General features: G+C 52.3%; 1 protein-coding gene across 2 annotated transcripts in view; it reads right to left on the bottom strand.

Annotated features, from left to right (window-relative positions):
* The window catches only part of Slc41a3 (solute carrier family 41 member 3), a 41,184-nt gene that overhangs the window by 13,961 nt on the left and 8,332 nt on the right, over positions 1-18,891 (bottom strand). Inside the window, exons 1-3 of one of the 2 annotated variants that reach the window (XM_021191160.2) lie at positions 11,933-12,458; positions 6,824-6,931; positions 5,351-5,422 (exon numbers count right to left, since the gene is read on the bottom strand). In XM_021191160.2, the coding sequence (XP_021046819.1) occupies positions 5,351-5,422; positions 6,824-6,931; positions 11,933-12,295 (543 nt within the window). In that variant the 5' untranslated portion in view covers positions 12,296-12,458. Of the gene's footprint in view, positions 1-5,350; positions 5,423-6,823; positions 6,932-11,932; positions 12,459-18,891 lie in introns of those variants that run through there. The other variant, XM_021191159.1, reaches the window with a different exon arrangement.

The following is an 18,891-nucleotide window of genomic DNA, read 5'->3' as shown; positions in this document are numbered from 1 at the left end:
CTTCCTTCCTTCCTTCCTTCCTTCCTTCCTTCCTTCCTTCCTTCCTTCCTTCCTTCCTTCCTTCCTTTCTACATTTATTTCTTATGTATACAGTATTTTGCCTGCATGTACAGCTGCAGGCCAGAAGAGGGCACCAGATCTCATTAAAGAAATGATATGAACCACCATGTAGTTGCTGAGAACTGAATTCAGGACCTCTGGAAGAGCAGCCAGTGCTCTTAACCTCTGAGCCATCTCTCCAGCCCACTTCTTATTTCTTGAGACATGGACCTGGGGCTGTTTTCACATAAGGCTGACCGGCCAGCAGGCCCCAGGCATCTTCCTGTGTCTGCCTCCCTGTGCTGGGACTGCAAGTGCACAGCACCACACTGGGCTTTTTACGCCGGTTCTGGGGATGGGACTCAGGTTTGGTGCTTGTGTGGTGAGCACAACAAAAACTCCAGGTTAACCAATGTATCCCAAGCAGGGTCCCCACAAGATTTCTCATGGTGTCGGATGACTTCGCTCCAAAGGCCATAGGGATGGGTAACCACAGGTGCAGAGCCAAGACAATTTAAGGAGGTCCAGGGGAGGGGATTACTGGTATATATCAGGTACATTGTGAAACAGGAGTCAAAATATAATACCAAATACATTGTAAAATATGAGTCAAAATATACCATGAAGCTGGAGAGGCGAGAGTAGCCCTGTCACTGCCAGAGAGAGATGTACTGAGCTAGGAGCCAGAAGGGAGCCCAGGAAATGTTCTGTAAATCGAGGCTAGTGAAGAAGGGATAAAGAAGGTGTATCCTGGCTTCAGTAAGTTAATACTAAGAAGTTAGAGCAAAGGAAACTGAAGGACTGTGGCCAAGAAAAAGGTGACCCCCCCCCCAGCCCGCTTTACACCCTTAAACTAAAGACACGGTGTGAAATAAAGGGTTATGTGGTAGAATGCTCATGATATTTGCAAACAGGCATGGTTGTACCTGCCTGTTCCCACAGTGAGAGCCATGGCAGGAGGATAGAGACATAAAGGTCAGCTATTCTACACGAGATCTAGCAAGAATCAAGTAAATGTTTAAAAATATCTCTGACCACCAAAGGCCTTCTTTTAAAGATACAGTGTAAAACCCATAAAGAAGAGTACAAAGCTGGGCGTGGTGACATATACCTGCTGCTCTGGAGACTGAGGTAAGAAGGTCACAGGCCAAGGCCTGCCTGGGCCACAGAGTGAGTTCAAAGCCAGCCTGGGCAACTGAGCAAGCCCTTGTCTCAAAATATAAAGTTAAAAAAAAATGAAAGCAGGAAATACAGCTAGCTGGTAGAGCACCCACCTAGATGCGTGTGATTCAACTGTCCATACTGAAAAAAAAGTTTCTCTATATAGTATATTATAAACAAAGTTTATATGTGATGTCCATATGATGAAGATACCATGGAGTTATATACAGCAATGTTATTGACTTTCCTAGTTTTCAAGAAGATTCTAAGTAGAATCTGATATGAAGCATGTTACTGGATGCTGGTATCCTTGGTGTAGCACCCAGTGCTGATCACATATGGTTAATGAATAGAAAATAACCAGGAGGCCTATTCTTTATCCTTCAGGCGTTGTGCTGTTAGCTTGAATTCAGAATGCCCATGCTGAAGTCTGGTCTTCAGCTATAGGAAGGTGTGTGGGCCATTAAGAGATGGGAGTTTCCTGGGAAATCTTAAGTTTTGGGGTTTGCTTGGCTCACGGTTTCCTAGATTCCCGTTGCAAACCTTCCCTCCATATAAATGTACCTTCTCAGGCATTTCGTGACAGCGATGGGAAGCAGGTTCATGCACTCGGTAAGCCTAATGCTAAGAAGCTGGTAACAGATGGAGGTCACTGTGAGCTGGCTCTCTTACTTACTGATGTGGGTAAAGACTGGAATGGGAGCTGGGGGTAGGGTTGAGACCTAGCATCTTCTCTAGAGGAGCATTCGTGTGTGTGAACAGAGATGGGGTAACTGTGTAATAGATGAGAGTGCCTGTTTGTTCACACGCTGCTCTGACCATGCTGTGCAGTGAGTCTACGTCATCACAGGGGAAACACGAGTTACAGGATGGGATGCACAGAAAAGATCTCCGTGTCTTCCATGTCTAAAAGTCAGAGTTCTCTGTGGGTGTGTGCACGGGGGGCGGGGCACACATAGTTTTGAGGGGAAGTTTCCATTCTGGTAAGGTACCAGAGCAGACAGTGATGCGGCCGCTTCCGTGCTACTGCTGGTACCGGCTAGATCTAAGCTTAAAACTGGTCAGAAGGTCACAAACAGCTGGGGACATGGTTTGGTGACAGAATGCCTATCCAGTTCATGTGAGATTCTGGGTCCCAGTCGCAGCACTTCTAACAGACAGACAGACAGACAGACAGACAACAATAAGACTTAATGTAAAGGAGAATGTAGCCATGCCAGTTATCGCCTAGCAAATAAAGACAAGGAAGGACCCAGGGTATGGCTTCTGAGACAGCAAACGGGAGTGAGAGGCTTACACAGGCTGCACGGTGGCCCTGCCCTGCTCTGAGGCTGCCCTCAGTCTTGCTGGGGAGTCCCCATGCCCAAATGAGAAGTTACACAATTTCACACTGGGGTTGGGGGTGGCTGGAGAGATGGTTAAGAGCAGTTAAGAGCGAGTGTGCTCCTGCAGAGGACCCCGGTTTGATTGCCAGCACCCTCCTGGGGTTCTCAACAGTCTGTAACTCCAGTCCCAGAGTGCCTGACGCCCTCTTCTGGCCTCCACGAGCACCAGACATGCATACAATACACATATGTACAGGCAGACAAAACAGCCATATACATAAAATAAAATAAAAAAAAAACAAAACATTTTCCCGCTGAGAATAAATGACTGCTTAATGCTCAGCTCTGTCTAACGCTGACAGCAACCTCCCCGAGGCTCGGGTGACAGGTGGCAGAAAGAACATCAGAGCGTCAGGGCAGGACGAGGGCTGCAGGGCAGGACGAGGGCCGTGAGGTGCTGTCCTCTGGATGACGTGTCACAGAGCTTGTAAGCTCACTGCAGCTGGGGTCACCTGCCCAAGGCCAGTCAACATTCCAGCAAGCAGCACTAACTGGATTCAGTGGTTTGCAACAGAAAAGAAGAAGGAAGAGAAAGAAGGGGGGGGGGGATGTGTGGGTGGGGTCAGGAAGGTGTGGGTGGGAGGAGAGCAGATATGATCAAGGTAAACTGAACACGTGAGAAATTGTCAAATAGTTTTAAACTTAAAAGTTTCATCACTGGTTTCACATTTAAATGGCAGTACATGTTGAAGTTTTTTAGAAGTCCAACTATATAACTTACCCAACACCCTGTTACCAAAGTTAAACCCATTTAAAAAGGAAGAAGCAAAATCCTATGTAAGCTAAATCTGAGACACTGTGTAAGTTAAGTCAGGCCCAGGCAGGCTTCATGAGTCCCGAGGCTCACAGTACGGAAGGTTCTAGAGAGGCAGGAGAGGTATGCCCGGTGCTGGGCCTTTGTCACCCCCTGACTCGACCTCCTGTTGTAGATCTGATACTGTTTTAATCTCTCAGCTACTCAGCCACAGGCCCACAAGACTCTGCCACACAAGACTCGCCCAGGCACTGTGGGCAAGAAACGCCAAGACAGGCTTCGACCAGAGCAATAAGATTGGAGGCACATCCACCGTATCTGACAGAGAGAGGCCGAAAGGGGGTGGTGGGCTTTCAGGTTTTCAAAGCCCACGCCAGGCCCAGGTCTTTCTCTCTGCCTGCAGATCAGGATGTAGCTCTCAGTGGCTTCTCCAGCACCATGTCTGCCTGTGTTCCCCCATCCCCCCTGCCATGACAATAATGAACTGAACCTCTGAAATGACTGGACAGTCATAGAGTGGGCAGCACATCTGTGGTACCCAAAAGAGAGAGAGAGCTGGAGGGTGGTACACACACTGTGCCCGAGAAGAGAGGGTGCAAGCCCCAAGTAAATGCTTTCTCTTAGAAGAGCTGCCTCGGTGGCTTTTCATAGCAGCAGAACAGTAAGGCAGGAACCTCAGCGGAGGAAGTGCCGCCATCAGACTGGCCTACAGACACATCTGAGGCATTTCCTTTATTGATGATTGATGTGGGAGGACCCACCCACTCTGCAGTGTCACACCTGGATCAGTCCTGGAGTGGATAAGAAATCAGGCTGGGCAAGCCAGTAAGTAGCGCTCTTCCATGATCTCCGCTTCAATTCCTGCCTCTAACTGTCGGCCTTGAGTTCCTGTCCTGACTTTCCCTCAGTGATGGACTATAAACTGTAAGATGAAATAAATCTTTTCTTCCTCAAGTTACTTTTGGTCATGGTGTTTGTCACAGAAACAGAACCTAACTAAGATACAAGGGGCACCACAGGCAGCATGCCTCCACCACAGTGGGCCAGGTGCCTTCAGAAGAACCAAGTGTAAGGAGAGGATCGTGAGGCCATTCTAACTTGCTGTTTTTGAGGAGTGCCTCTGGGAGAGGCCAATATTCTGACCTGGACCACAGGAAGACTACACCTATTCACTAATGGACAAGGGCACACAGCCCAGCCAGGGCTGCCCAGTTGACAGGTGATGTAGAGTCTGAACTCAGTCCACATCCCGTGTGACACCAGAGGCTGCCTGTCCCAGAGAAGCTCACTAGATCCTGGACTACAGTACCGAAGAGGCAGCTGTATACCCAGCCTTCCTTCTTGCCTGAGCCTACGTTGCCCTCATCTGTTTCTGACTTGGGTAGCGTGACTTTAGTTGAGTGTGAAAAGGGCCTAAATGAACTGAGCCCACAGAGGGCCTGGCAGGAGGAGGCGCAGTGTAAGAGGGGCATGAAGGTCTCTGTTAAAGACTGAGGTAGGACAGGTTAAGCAGCAGGGGCAGGACTAATGAGAAACTTTCCAGGCAGGAATGATCCATCAGGTCCCAGGGAGACTAAGTGAGGTCACTGGAAGAAAGTAAAGGTGGGGTGTGCCCATCTGGGGAGCATCAGTGGCCCAGAGAAACACAGTGTTGGTGTACACGTGAGTGGGAAGAGGCCCACTAGCAAACACGGGGCATGACTAACACTGAGTACACTCAGCCCCCTAGGAATTTGGCTTAGAAAGCATGCAGCAGGGAAGCCACAGGAACCACAGACCTAAAGGCATCTCTGGGCAGGTATGGTGGCTCCCTGGGGTGCTCTTCACTATGCCGCAGATACTGTCTGCTGGACAGATGGATGGCCATATAGACACCTGTCCTCCAAAGTCAGTCTAGATAGAGTACAGGGACCAGGCTCAGTGGCCTCCCTCTTCCTACCCAGAAAGGCAGGGCACAGATCCACAGGGGAGTGGGGAAGGAGAGACATTGAGGTGATGCTCCAAGACTCACCTGAACCACAGCGAGGTTGCTGCTGATGATTTTGTACCTCTCCTGGCGGTCATCGATTTGCCCAGTGTTGGCCTAGCACACAGAGATAAGGGCAGCGGCGTCAGGCTGGTGGATCTGGAGACGCCAGTCCTTCTGGACATAGCCAGCCTCTCTCTCAGGAAACAAATCAGAACAGATTACGCTACTAAGCTTTCTAGATGGTGACCTACCTCCCCCCTTTAACATATACTTCCTTTTTACGTGTGTGTGTGTGTGTGTGTGTGTGTGTGTGTGTGTGCACATGTGAGTGTCAATGCCTGAGCAGTCCAGAAGATGAGGTCAGATTCCTTGGAGCTGGTTACTGGAAGTTGTGAGCTGCCCAGTGTGGGTGCCTGGAATGAAATCTGGGTTTTCTGCAAGAGCACTGTGCTCTCCTAACTGGTGAGTCAGCTCTCCAACCGTTTATGAATTGACCTAGACACCACTCCCCCTACTCTGCCGCCACCCCCAAGCAATTAAAATTATATTAATTTTCTTTGTATGACTGTTCTGCCTGTGCTATGTCTGAATATGTAGTGCCTGTGAAGGCCAGAAGAGGGTGTCAGGTTCCCCAGGACTTGAGTTACAGATGCATGTGAGTGTCTTTGTGGAAGCCAGGAACCAAACCCAGATCTTCTGGGGTTCTCTGGAAGAGCACCAAGCCATCTCTCCTGTTCCCGGCCTGGCCTCTTTTATGGAGAAACAGCACTATACAGCTATAGTTGGAGACGCTGACATTCCACAGTGAGCCATGCACACAGCAGGTGTCCATCTCTGGCCCTTCTTCATCAGCTTTGGGACTCTTTTGCTCAGGCGCTTGAACACAATATACCTTGGACACACACTACTGTCCTTTTCATGTGCAGGATGCCAATGGCCACTGGAGAAAGAGAATGCCCTCTGTGTTAACAGGAGGGTGACACCACAACCCCTGGGGGTGCCTGGAGGAGAGGAGCAGAGCTGGCCAAGGTAGGACCTGTGCTGGCTACAGAGCCAAGTGCCAACAGCCACAATGAAAGGGGACAGGAGGGATATAAGAACAGAGGCGGTTAATGGGCAACTGAGAGCCCCTCCTTGTTCCTGCCTCGGAATCCTCCTTTGAAGCCGTACTCCCTGCTGAACCGTTCATGTGTATGTGCCAGGGAGTGGGGAGTACGGCCTAGGGTCTAGACAACAGCATGCAGACCCCGGGGAATAGGGACACAGAAAGTCGGAAGAAGTGAAGCACTGGGGCAGTGCGCTGGTCCCTCGGCAGCTCAGGGTGGCAAATGGAAAAACAGTATAAAACTCCCGAGAGGAGACAGGAACAGCCTGTGAGACAGCAAAGCCCAACCACGCCCATGTGGGTGGGAACTCTAGTCCCCAAGCAAACCACCCAGAGGGGCTGACACTGAAGGGAACATCCTGTCCCCCAAATTGCAAGTGACCTGAGCCATCCATACAACTGCCACTTACAGACGTGGAGAGCCGAGACGCCAGCGTCATTTCCAGGTTTCCCTTCAGACCGACGAGGGGTGGCACCAAGGTCATCAGGTCTTTAACATCTTTGAACACTGGCCAGTGCTGGAAGAGAAGGCAGAAGGAGATGAGGCCCAAGTGTTGGCACAGCTCTGCGGATGTCTGCGGAGAACCTTCAGTCAGTGACCTGGCATGCCCTGTGAATCAGTCTGGAAGACCGAGCAGTGCCCTAAAGGCCTTATTTATTTTGAGACAGGGTCTCTATACTGCCCAGGGCAGTCTGAAACTCACTCTGTCGACCAGGCTGACTTTGAACTCACAAAGATCTGCATGTCCTCTGCCTCCTGAGGGCTGGGATTAAAGGCGTGTGCTGCCCATAACTGGCCTACGTCGTTTTAAGTGAAAAACTTAAAGTGTTTTAAGTAAACAGGACACTTTAAATATCATTAACAGAATCAGCAGCCGAGGCCGCCAGTGGGCTCCCTCCTGCCTCCTATCCTCAGAGGCCAGGAAAAAGGCAGGGCCAGACTGGAGGCCAGTGGTCTGGCCCAGCACTGCCTGAGAATGTGCCCGTGTGCAGCGACAGCTTTGTGGACATTGGATCGAGTTGCCAATCTAGTTAGTTCTCCTCATTTGGGAGGCCTGGAGAAACTCTGCTAAACAAACTGGTAGGGGCACTTGGACAGGGTATCTTAGGCTCCACCGAGGATCCTGCTGAACCCTGGGCTTTCCAGAACAGGAAAGTCCATTTGATGGAGACCTCACATCTAACATACAAACAATAACACCTGAAAAGGCAGAGAAGCCAGGATGTGTTGAGAAATCTGGGAGAGGAGGTGTTTGTGTGATGGACCTCCCCACTTCCTCCCCCACCCCACCCCACCCCCTGCCTACTCAACACCCCCAGATCTGATTTAAGTAGGACCTCAACAGATTAAGATCTTTTTTTTTTTGAGATAGGGTTTCTCTGTGTAGCCCTGGCTGTCCTGGAACTCACTCTGTAGACCAGACTGGCCTCAAACTCAGAAATCCACCACCCTCTGCCCCCCAAGTGCTGGGATTAAAGGCATGCGCCACCACTGCCCTGCTACAGATTAAGATTTTAAAGTTGTGGGATTCTAGTTCTAGGCCTAAAGACAAATTCCTTCTTTTCTGAAGGGGTCCTGGGCTCAGTCCCAATCTCCCCAGGAAAGAGTAGCTAGAGACACAAACACATGTCACCTCTGGGGAAAGCAGGAGTCACCCCCAGGCAGCAGTGCCTTAGAGTCATGACAGAGAAGGACTAGTCAGAGGCTCTATAGAAGTCTTATACATTTCCCCACTGGGTAGGAGCAAAATGCAGCCTTAACGTGCGTGCGTTGCTTTTTAGCGCTGAGTCTGAACATTTTACCCTGTCCATAATGTTGGTTCCCTCTCGAAAATGATCTCTTCGCATTTGCCCACATTTATCTCTTTGCTCGGATAATATAGACATTAGCCCTTTAAGAAATACATGTGATTTCCTGCTCTCAGACGAAGAACTGAAGAACTCGTTGGAGGCAGAGGCCCACCTGCAGGGGCCCTTCCTTATCAGGCCAGCTACTGCCTCCCCATTCTCTGCAGCAGGGGCCTCAGGTCTGTGCCTAGCTGCCTATCAGCCCTGCACACCCCTCAGGGCACACACCACCCACACCATCACACACACTCTCCTACCCCTGGCCAGGGCTGTCTGGCACACCCTGTCCTTTCCTAGCATGTACTCTGCCCCAGCCCTCCCCCACCACCCCCTGCCTCCCCCACAGCCTGGTGCACATTCTCCCGGCCACACACAAGGCCACACATCTAATAGCCCCACATCAGAACAAACTCGGTGTCTCTTCCTTCAATTCTCCCCTCCCTCAGTGCCAGGAACTCCTGACCAAGTTCCCGTCCTCCTCCTCCTTGTCACAGCTCAGTGCTGTGCTGGTCATGGCTACAGTATTCTCTCCCTCAGGACCTGCTGTGTGGGAATGGGCTCCTGGAGCTCTCTCTGCTGCCCTCGCCCCTGGAGGACAGCTTGAGGAGGCCTGCCTCTGAACTTCTATTTACACCATCTCTCTTTCAAGGCTTGAGTTACTTCCAACCCCCAGCCCACCTTCTCCACAGTTCCATGCCTCAGGAGGGAGGAAGGGAGACCTGACTCCATGGTTCCAGATCCTTGCTGATGCTACCTTGGGTTAGGGCTGAGCCAGTTCTGGCCATGAGACTGACTGACGGTGCTAGGGATGGACCCCAGCGCCTTGCCTGAGCTAGGGTCATGCTCTATCCTGGGACTGCATCCGCAGCCCTGGCCATGAGAGTTAAGCCACTGACTGAGCTTGCCAGGAATCACAGGATGAGAAGAAGGAAGATGAGCCGAGACAAGGTCAACAGAGACTAGCTAAACTGTGTTCCCCAAATTGACAGGCTGCAGCCGTAAAGACACAGTGTTTAGGGACAGGGTCCTCAAAGAGGGGCTGAGTTAAGGAAGTCATAGGTGGGTGATTCCCCAGTCCTACAAGACTGGTATATATCACAAGCACAGATATGCAAAGAGAGGTGACCATGTGGGCAACAGGGGGGAAATGGCATTACTGGCTTAGGATGTCAACACGGCCAACACCTGACACCTCAGACTTCTAACCCCTAGAGACAATGTCAACTTCTGTGGGGTATACTGTCTGGCCTCAGGTGCTCTACAAGCAGCCCTGGCAGACTGAGGCAGATGACAAAGGGGGCCTGACCCCTGCTGATGTCCTGGCCACCCACATCCAGAATAGCTCTTTCTCCAGGCTTCTTTTGTGTGTCCTTGATGCCACTTTGGTCTGACTGATACCCTGGGCTCATTGACGGCCCCCGGTATCCCTCCCACCTTATGGCTATAAGCTGACAATACTGGACCTCAACCATCTCCAGACTCCTGTTCCGCCCTGGGCCTGTCTCCTCTCCTACCCTTTTCCTGTTCTGCCCAGCAGGATTTAACCCCTGTCCTCCTCAATCTGACTTCACGTCACCCTAACTTTTAAATTCTGCTACTGATCTCTCAGACGTTTTACAGAGATGTCTATCCTGACGGGTGGGGTCGGAGTGGGAGAGTGAGGTGGCTGTGGTACTGGGAGAGAGCCTCCCTTGCTCTCTCCTCCCCCACATTGTTGACATTGCTGCCAGGACTGAGCTTTGTGACATAAATATGATCACGTCACCCGGTTACTTCTGACCCTGCACTGCCAACTCCACGCCTGAGTATACACCCAACTCTGGTCACTAAACTTGTTCAAGAATGTGACTGGCACATCACACTTCATGCCCAGCCAAACAGTACAGGCTGTCAGAGAGGACCCTCTAGACTGCTGTCCCCTCCTGTGTTTCACCATGCAGTACGTACCAACCAGACAGTTTGCTCATGGCTATGCTGGTAATCCGGCACCACAAAAGCAATGCTTACTCTATAAACAAAAAGCCAAGCCCCTTTGCCCTCAGTGTAAACTTCACTTCCTGGGCAGAGTGGACAGCTAGCAGTGTCTACACTCAGGACACAAGCCACCCATGTATTCACACACACACCCCCCCCATGTCTCCGCCAGGAGTTCACTCCTTCCCACAGTGTGGAAATGGTCAGTTGTTCTCCAAGGCCCACTCTGATGGCCCTGTCCTCTTCTTTCTAGAGATCCCTGACCTGCAGGAGGGTGAAGCAACCTCTCCTCCATACAGCATGCCTCAAGCTGCCTCCACCAGCTGCCCAGTCTGACAAGCTAGCCTTCTGGGAGCCCAGGGCAACTGAAGCGTTGCGAGCTGGGAGTGCAGGGCAGGCCAGGGATGGCTGAGCTCATGCTGGGCAGTCTGGCAGAGCTCAGCCTCTGAGGATTATCATGCATGACAGCCTCAGGTAGGGGGAGACCACACCACGGAAGCAGGCTGCACAAGCTCTCTAGGAACAGACTGATCCCAGCATTCTGAAGGCCCAGTGTCCTGTTCTCTGAGGTGAACAAGCCCTGGAGGTACTGACATGCACTCCGACAGTCTCAGGGCTGTGGTAGAACTCAGTAGTGTGGTGCATGCTGGCCACGATTCCATCCCCAGCACCACAACCACACGCGAGTTAAATTTAAAAAGAATTAGCAGCAGCATTATTATATGTCTCTATACATCTGTGCATATACGCATATTGAAAATAACTTTGGCAACCACCAAACTCACGGACTGCAACCCTAACTCCCAGGACCTTCAGGCGTAAGTGTCTAGAGACAGAAGATGGGGGGGGGGGCTGAGTGAAGGTCATAGGTGGGTGAGCCCCAGGCCTCCACGGCTGTTATCTCACAAGCAAGGTTAGGGGACAGACCTGTAGAGAGGGACAACCTGTGAGGCACATCAAGAAGATGGCCCTAAAGGATGACCACACCAACCCCACCAGCTCTTTACCTCAGACTTCCAGCTTCCAGAACCATGAAAACTTCTGATGGTTATCCTTCCTCCATGACTGACACTCTGTGTTTTCCTAATGCAACACTTGATGCTCCGTAACAAAGGCCGGAGGCGACAGACAGTGGGGTCCACTCAACGACAGTGACTCCTAAACCAGACTCAGCAAATGCCCCGCCAGATGGAAAGTGCCACCTTGTGGGGAGATCTGGGGGCATACGGGACTCCCATGCCCTGCTTTTCCCTCCCTCGAGGAACTACGTGGGGACTCCGGAGAGGTAGGTCGTCATTCAGCTCTGCCTATCACCCAGACCACGGAGATCAGCAGGCTCCTTGCTGCTTACAACCTGCTCCTCACAGCTCAGACAGCCAGGTGCTCTCATTATTCCTGATTTACGAAAGTGGAAACTGAGGCAGCGAGGCATTAAAGACTCCCGTACTGAGTTGTAGCCTTGTCTAATAAGCTCGCACTCGGTAGCAGATGGCAGAGGCTGCTGTGGGCTCACAAAGGCTGCCTTGGAGGGCTATCAAATGTCATCGCTGTGACTGTTAAGGTGCTAGGAGCCCAAGGTATCTTCTCGCCGGCACGGCTGGTGCTGGACCCCAGCTGGGCCCTGCCACCTACGGGGAGCACCCTGGTTCCTGCCCTCCACCTGCTTTGTCCCCTCTCCCTCGGAGCCCTGTACGTACTTGGACAGTGTTCATCACCAAGCCAGCCGTCATCATGCCCAGGCCGGACAACAGTATAGGTATGGCGACCTGGCAGGTGGTGGTGAGGACAGACTCAGGGAGGATCCCATGAGGGGAGCGGGTGAGCTCACAGCTGAAGCCTCGAAGCTTCTTGCCCTGAAAGCGGAACTCGAGGCTGAGCTGAGTGACGACCATGGTTGGGCCCTGGTCGAGGCTGTCCTCTCTCCTCCCGGCCCTCCAAGGCTCTCTTCTGCAGAGGTCCGCGCAGACAGAAGCTTTCCAGGAAGCGCCACAGTGGGTCTCCGAGAGTCCCTTGGCTGAGGGCCAGAGCAAACAAGGCCAGACCTGGTCACAGAGCCTCATTCAGGAGGCTGCCGGTGTCCTCTGTCCATTCCGCTGGCCGGGTCCTCCTCAGAGTGCGGCTGTGGATGTGCCGGGACCTCCCTCTTCCAGCCTGCCAGAGAGGCTCACTGTCTCTCAGCAGCGACCTTGACAGTGTCCAGTAGTCCAGCCCACACTAGCCAGGCCGGGCAGGGACACCACCCACATGGGCCTGGCTCTGGTTAAGTACCCACGCAGAAGTCAGCACCACCCCCTGTGTCCTCTGCACACGTGCCATCGGCTGCTTTGCTCTGGCCGAGAAGGGCCGGGAGACCACAGCTCCGGGGATACTCACCCAGGCTCACCCATGGGGTTCTGTCCTGCAAGGTCAAGGACTCTGAGGGACTGCAAGATGAAAGTGACACCTGTGGTCAGCTCTGTGCCAGCGCGCGGGGGCTCACAGCCACAGTGTGAAGCTGTGCTCACACAACTGGGGCCCTGCTTCCCCTCAAAGGCCTGGACCACTTTATCCAGCTTGCTTCTGCTTAGAAGGATCAGAACAGGCCCTGCTGATCCCACCAGAGGGAAGGGGCCGGGCCGGGAAGCTGCACTGGAGTCTAGAGGTGCTGAGAGTGCCCCTTTGTATATGTCACAGGCCAGAGGGACACTTCCAGGCCTAAGGGCCGACAGAATACAAACTGAGGTCTCTACCAGCAATGGTCCCACGCTGAAGGTCTGGCTGACTTCTACTAACTCGGGGTCCTAGCCTCCCTCCCCTCTGTCCCATTCCTACCGTACCACCCTCTTGGACACCTTGCCTCCGTCTCCTCTCACAGATCGTCCCATCTCATGCTCAAGACCAAATTCCTTTATCTCCCCAGGCAGAACTTCCTCCCTAACTAACTGCCCCCCACCCCCATCCTGCCTGCCCCGGAAATCCTCAGCACATCCTCACTTACTCTCTTCTGCTCAGTTGTCTGGAGTTTTAAGTTTGCCACGGGAGGCAGAGGTGCAGGCTGTAACCTTTGGTCCTGGTCCTGGTGGGTCAGCCCTACTTCTCCTGACTGCTTAGCCAGCAGCTCGGGGTGGAGAAGCTACCGCGTGGAGTAGTCTCTGGGCTTCTCTGTCTCCTGGCACGCTCATGTTTGAAAGCCAAGTGGTCAGACCACACGAGGAGGCTGTGTGCAGGTAAGCGAGACACCTTGGGCCAGGATCTGCACATGGCCAATAGGTGCTGCCGTTGGGATGCTTAAACTGTCAGTGACCAGAGTGGGTTGGTATGGGAGGTGCTTCTGAGTTTGGGATGCTGAGCCATACAGCAGCCTAGAACTGGATCCCAGCACCTTGTCCGTGCGCTAGATTTTCTTCATCCCAGATGCACCTCTCCACTAGCCCCAGTCTCTCTCTACCAGCCCCCAGCTTCTCCACTAGCCCCCAGCCTCTCCACCAGCTTCTCCACCAGCCCCCAACCTCTCCGTCATCTCTAGCCTCTTCTGAGCTTTCAGACTGTTCCTCTCAGCCTCCTGTGCAGGAGCAAATGCCCTAAAGTCCCCGATTTTCATGGCCGTTTCTTCCATAGTGCCTCTGGCATGCTTTGCACCTCAGTGAACATCTGCCAGAAAAGCTCGCTGAGCCCAGACACCCTCACTGCAGTCCTACATCCAATCTGCTGCCCTCAAAGTTTTCCCTAATCTGCCCCCTCAGCTCCAGCGCAGGAGACCATCTCAGTCACGATCCCATGGCTTCTCACACATCTTCCCCCAACGACAACACTTGCTCTCCCTGTCAGCAACCCACATGGGCATTCTAAGGAGCAACCCTCATGAAATGGGAACAACATGCAAGTGAGCCTCACCTTCTGAAAGGACACCCATACCTGAGCCATCTCTGTCCGAGCACACAGCCATGTTACCCTATATACCCTTGGAAGGAACTTCTCATGGACCCCTCTGTCATGCTATGGCCCTCATGCCTTTGGCTGGCCTCGATAGCGCTTGTCCTTGTGGCCAGCTAAGGTGCCTCTTGATCTCTGAGTCAAAGCCCCACAGTTCTTTACCCAGAATCTCTAAGTACAAGCAAGAACCACAGTGGTTCTGTGGAAGCATGACTAGGGATACCTAACCACCCTTCCCAAGAAGAAGCCTGTCCCGGCAGTCCTGATGTGGTTTGGGATCGAGGACGTCACTCTTGATCATGCTCTACAAAGCCCTTCGTGCCGCTCACTGGACAGAACACCTCCCTGTGTTCACAGCTTATGATGTCCACGTTTTGCAAACGAAAAATTTAGGGCTCCGGGGAGGTTTGCCTTCAGTCACAAAGTGTACTAACGCTCAAGGAAAACAATGACCGTCTCCCTACCATCTGTCCCCACTCTCCCCGACGACCATGACCACCACCGCCGAGAAGGTGTAGTTTAATGGGAGACCGCATGCCCAGCATCTACCTTGGCAGCCCTCCCTATGGTCTGTGATCTGTGGTTTGGCCTGGTCTAAACACACACAAGTTAGTGTGGAACAGCAGAGAAAAGGCCTGCAGAAGCCACTGGCATCAGCGCACTGGCTGGATTGAGACAATCCCTACAGGTTGGTGATGAGCTGAGAAGAACCATCCCCAGGTACAGACATTTTTATGCTGGCATTGGCACCTTCCACAAGGTCACTCTAGCTTAGGATCATCCATCTACACAGGACTTACCGAGTCACACACACACTGGTTCCCTGAAACATTCTTACTAGAACAGGAGTCTCTCCTGACTAAGCTCATCAGCTCTGGAGAAACACACAGGAGAGAAGAGGGCCAGGGAAAGTGAGGGAGGGATGGGGGAATGGAGGGGGCGGAGAGAAAGAAAGAGGGAAAGGTGTCTAGGGAGTTACTAAAACCCAGTGCTCAAGTGGTCGCCTGCAGTGGGCAGTAGGATTACAGTGACCCCTTTGGCTTTCAGAGTGTGCTGACTATTGTAATGACTTGCTTTTAGGATGATTAAGCTTTCAGCAGAAATAAATAAAAGAACCTATGCGTGTGAGAAACGGTACTTTCCCCCGGGAAAGCTGAGAACAACACACGTCAACACGGCTTACTGGGTCACAACACAGAACATCTCAATGTGATTTTAAAAATAGTCCCAGCACAGTGGAAAATCTCATAGCCTGACTGGGCATGGTTCAGATCTGGGTCAAGCATCAAGTGGCTTCCTGGGTGACCTTGCACAGTCCCTCTGATCCCTGGGCCTCCAGCCTGTCCTAGAGTCCTGGACATGAGGGACTGGGGCCTATGAGCAGCTCTCAACCTTTATGTACAATGCCCAGTCAGGCTATGAGACTCTCCCACCTCACCCTGGGAGTTAGAGTGTCTGTATGCATGATGTCAGGTTCTGTCCCTAACACGGTGCAAGGGGGAGAGCACAGGGCTTTGGCATCACATCACCAATCCTGGCTTCCAAGACTGACACCAACACTGACCTGTGAATCGTCCCAGGATCAGTTTCCAGATGCTCTGCTCTCAGCTCCTTAGATTCAGGCTCCCCACCAGCATCTCCACCAGGAGGCCTTGGGCAACTTCCCTCCCTCCCTCCTGGGCTGTGCTGGCACAGCTTAGCTGTTTTCTGTCTGGCCTTGCTGTCTGGCACAGATACATGCATCTATTGATCTCCCCACTCAATCACGAGTACCACAGGAGGGCGACCTGTTTGTCTCTCTTGTTCACCGGGACCCTGTGCATGGTGTCTGGTTGCGTGCACACACGGTGCATGTTGCCAGGATGAACAAACAAATGAGTGAATGAAGGAATGAACAGAAAGGCAGAAACAAGGAAAAGTAACCTGGTGAGGGACCCTGGGGCGTAAGTGAGCAGGAAAGCATCTGCCTCATGTGTGCATGGCCTCAGTGCCAGCCTCAGCACCACAGAGAGGAAGGAAGCCCTTTCCACAGCCAGTGAACAGATGTCATAGCACTGTCCCCAGCACTTACTCAAGCTGTAGCCCAACCAGGAGTCCCCTGTGGCTCTCCCTCTTTCTTGTGGGCAAGGTCTCCAGTCAGATGCCCTCCTCAGCAAGTAGCCCAGTGAGGTTGGTTTGAATAGGTTTGGCTCCCATTGTTGCAGCAATAGAACCCCCTAAGATACCCAGGGACATTCCTTCCTTAGCAAGGTCCCCAGGGAAATGTCCTCTATAGTGAGGGGTCTAAGCCTGGAGCCTGCCTGCCCCTGAATGAGGGATAGTCTGCTAGCCCAAGGGACTTTCCATGAAAGCTCTCTGCCTTCCTGCAGGAAGTGGCTCCCATCCTTCCATTCCACAGAGCAGGGCCTTGCCCCCTCATCCTAGCCGGCTCCACACTTATGGGGTGGCGTCCCCCCTCCTCAGACTGTGAGTGTGGGAGACTAAGAAATGTTGTGGCTCTCACTTGCCCAGCCCTGGGAATCAGTTATATCTTCATAGCCTAGAGTGGAAGCCCTTTCTCCCCACTGAGGGCTAGCCAGCCAGCCTCAGGCAGGCAGGATCCCAGGATGACCCAGGGCACCTGCCCAGTTCTTACATTGTACTCGCTGGCGACATTGTACTTACAGCTAGAGATGGCTGAGCCCAGTGCAGTCAGCTGGAGTGGAGCCTGCCCCCACAAAGCCCACCCTTCCTGCTCTCTTCATGCGGAGGGTCTCTCCTCTCACCCCAAAGCTGTTCTCTGCCACAGTGAGAATTATCCTGACTGTGTCTGCTCAGGGAGGGGCACCAACATCTGGCAGGTACTACCCGGCACTGTGTCACGTGGCTCACGTTAAGTTTTTCACTAAACCTCGGTTTACCAATTTGGCTGGATAGGCTGGCAGCAAGCCCTGGGGATCCTCCGGTCTCTCACCTTTCCACAGGGTTTCTCTGTGTAACCGTCCTGGCTGTCCCAGAACTTGTTCTATAGCCCAGACTGGCCTCTTAACTCATAGACATTCACCTGTCTCTGCCTTCCAAATGCTAGGATTAAAGGCATGCACTACTATTGCCTGACTCCTGCCACCAGATTTTTTTTTTTTTAAGATTTATTTATTTATTTATTATATGTAAGTACACTGTAGCTGTCCTCAGACACTCCAGAAGAGGGCGTCAGATCTTGTTATGGATGGTTGTGAGCCACCATGTGGTTGCTGGGATTTGAACTCCAGACCTTCGGAAGAGCAGTTGGGCGCTCTTACCCACTGAGCCATCTCACCAGCCCCCTGCCACCAGATTTTTATGTGGTGTTGGAAATCCAAAGTTAAGTTTACCAGTGCTTGCTCCCCTCCCCCATTTCCATAATAGAACCCTGGAGTCTAGCTAATTTATGAAGGGAAAGGGGTTGATTTCAGTTTGTGGTTCTGGAATTCTGGGAGCACAGTGCCATCCAGTCAGTTTCTGGAGCTCCACAGGCTGCACTGTGCCACAGTGGAAAGGCAGAGAAGGGAGGTAGGAGGACATGGATGCTGTAAATGAACAAGACAGGAAACACGAGAAAGCCAAGGAAACCAAACTCACTTTGTGACAATCTGGTCTCCGCATAACTGACCCGCTCTGAGAGAACCACACTAATGCGTTTGTGATCCAAAGTGCCTCTTGAAAGCTCTGCCACCTCTCAACAGAGTTACATTAAGGGCTAAGCCTTAACAAGCACTGTGGTGGGGGCAAACCACACTGGGACACAGCATGTAAGCAAAGACCATAAACCAGTAAGGAGGTGCGTGTAAGCAAACCACACCATGAGGCACAAGGCCGTAGCCTTAGACCAAACCCCAGTGCTTCTGCCACCCTCTATGACGCTTTTATACAACTTCTTCTGCTGCACTGGGGACAGAACCTAGTGACCCGGCTTGCCACCAAGAACTGCAAAGCCTCTGTGGTCAGGTGGCCTAGATGGTACTGCAGCCATGGGTCTCTTTGACCGACAGCACATAAATGAATCAGGTGCCCTGTAGCACCAGGAACAGTAGTGAGGAGCAGGGGCCTGGGTCAAGCAACCGCTCAGGCAGAGAGAAGGAAAACACCCATAGCCTCAGGAGAGACGGGTCCTGGACCACAGAGGCTGGGAGCTTTTGAGGAAGTATGGCATTGTAATCTGCTGAATTTTAGGCAGCGATAGAAATTAACACACGAAATGCAGTTTCCAACTTGCAGGTGTGTGTGTGTGTGTGTGTGTGTGTGTGTGTGTGTGTGTGCGTGTGTGTAACTGTGTATGCAGTTGCTTGGTGGCTAGAGGAGGATGTTCTTCTCTATCACTCTTGGCCTTATTCCTTTGAGACAGTCTGTTACTGAACCTGCACATTTGCCATTTCGGCTAGGACAGCCGACCAGTGAGCTCCCGGGATCTGTCTTCATCCCCCAGTTCTAGGGCTATCTGGATTGTAAGTGCATCTGTAGCTGTGCCCAGATCTGCAGGTCTTGACTCTCACACATGGAGCTGCCTCTCCATCCCCTGGCAGATTGTTAAACATGAGAAAGGCTGGCAATGATCTGCCCATAGGCGTTGGGAGATGGGCACCTCCTACAATTTGCCCTGGACTAGGAAGGAGATGTGGTGACAGCCATCCAAGCTGCACGCAGGTCCTTGGGCTTGGCAGTCCTACTTGCAGTGACAGACCACAGACTGCCTCAGGTGTGTGGGACACAGCTAAGGGTCCCTTAG

Source organism: Mus pahari, chromosome 2 (genome assembly GCF_900095145.1).
Source record: "Mus pahari chromosome 2, PAHARI_EIJ_v1.1, whole genome shotgun sequence".
NCBI classification, from domain to species: domain Eukaryota; kingdom Metazoa; phylum Chordata; class Mammalia; order Rodentia; family Muridae; genus Mus; species Mus pahari.
Note: the sequence above shows the minus strand (reverse complement) of the source record. Positions and strands in the feature narration are given on the sequence as shown.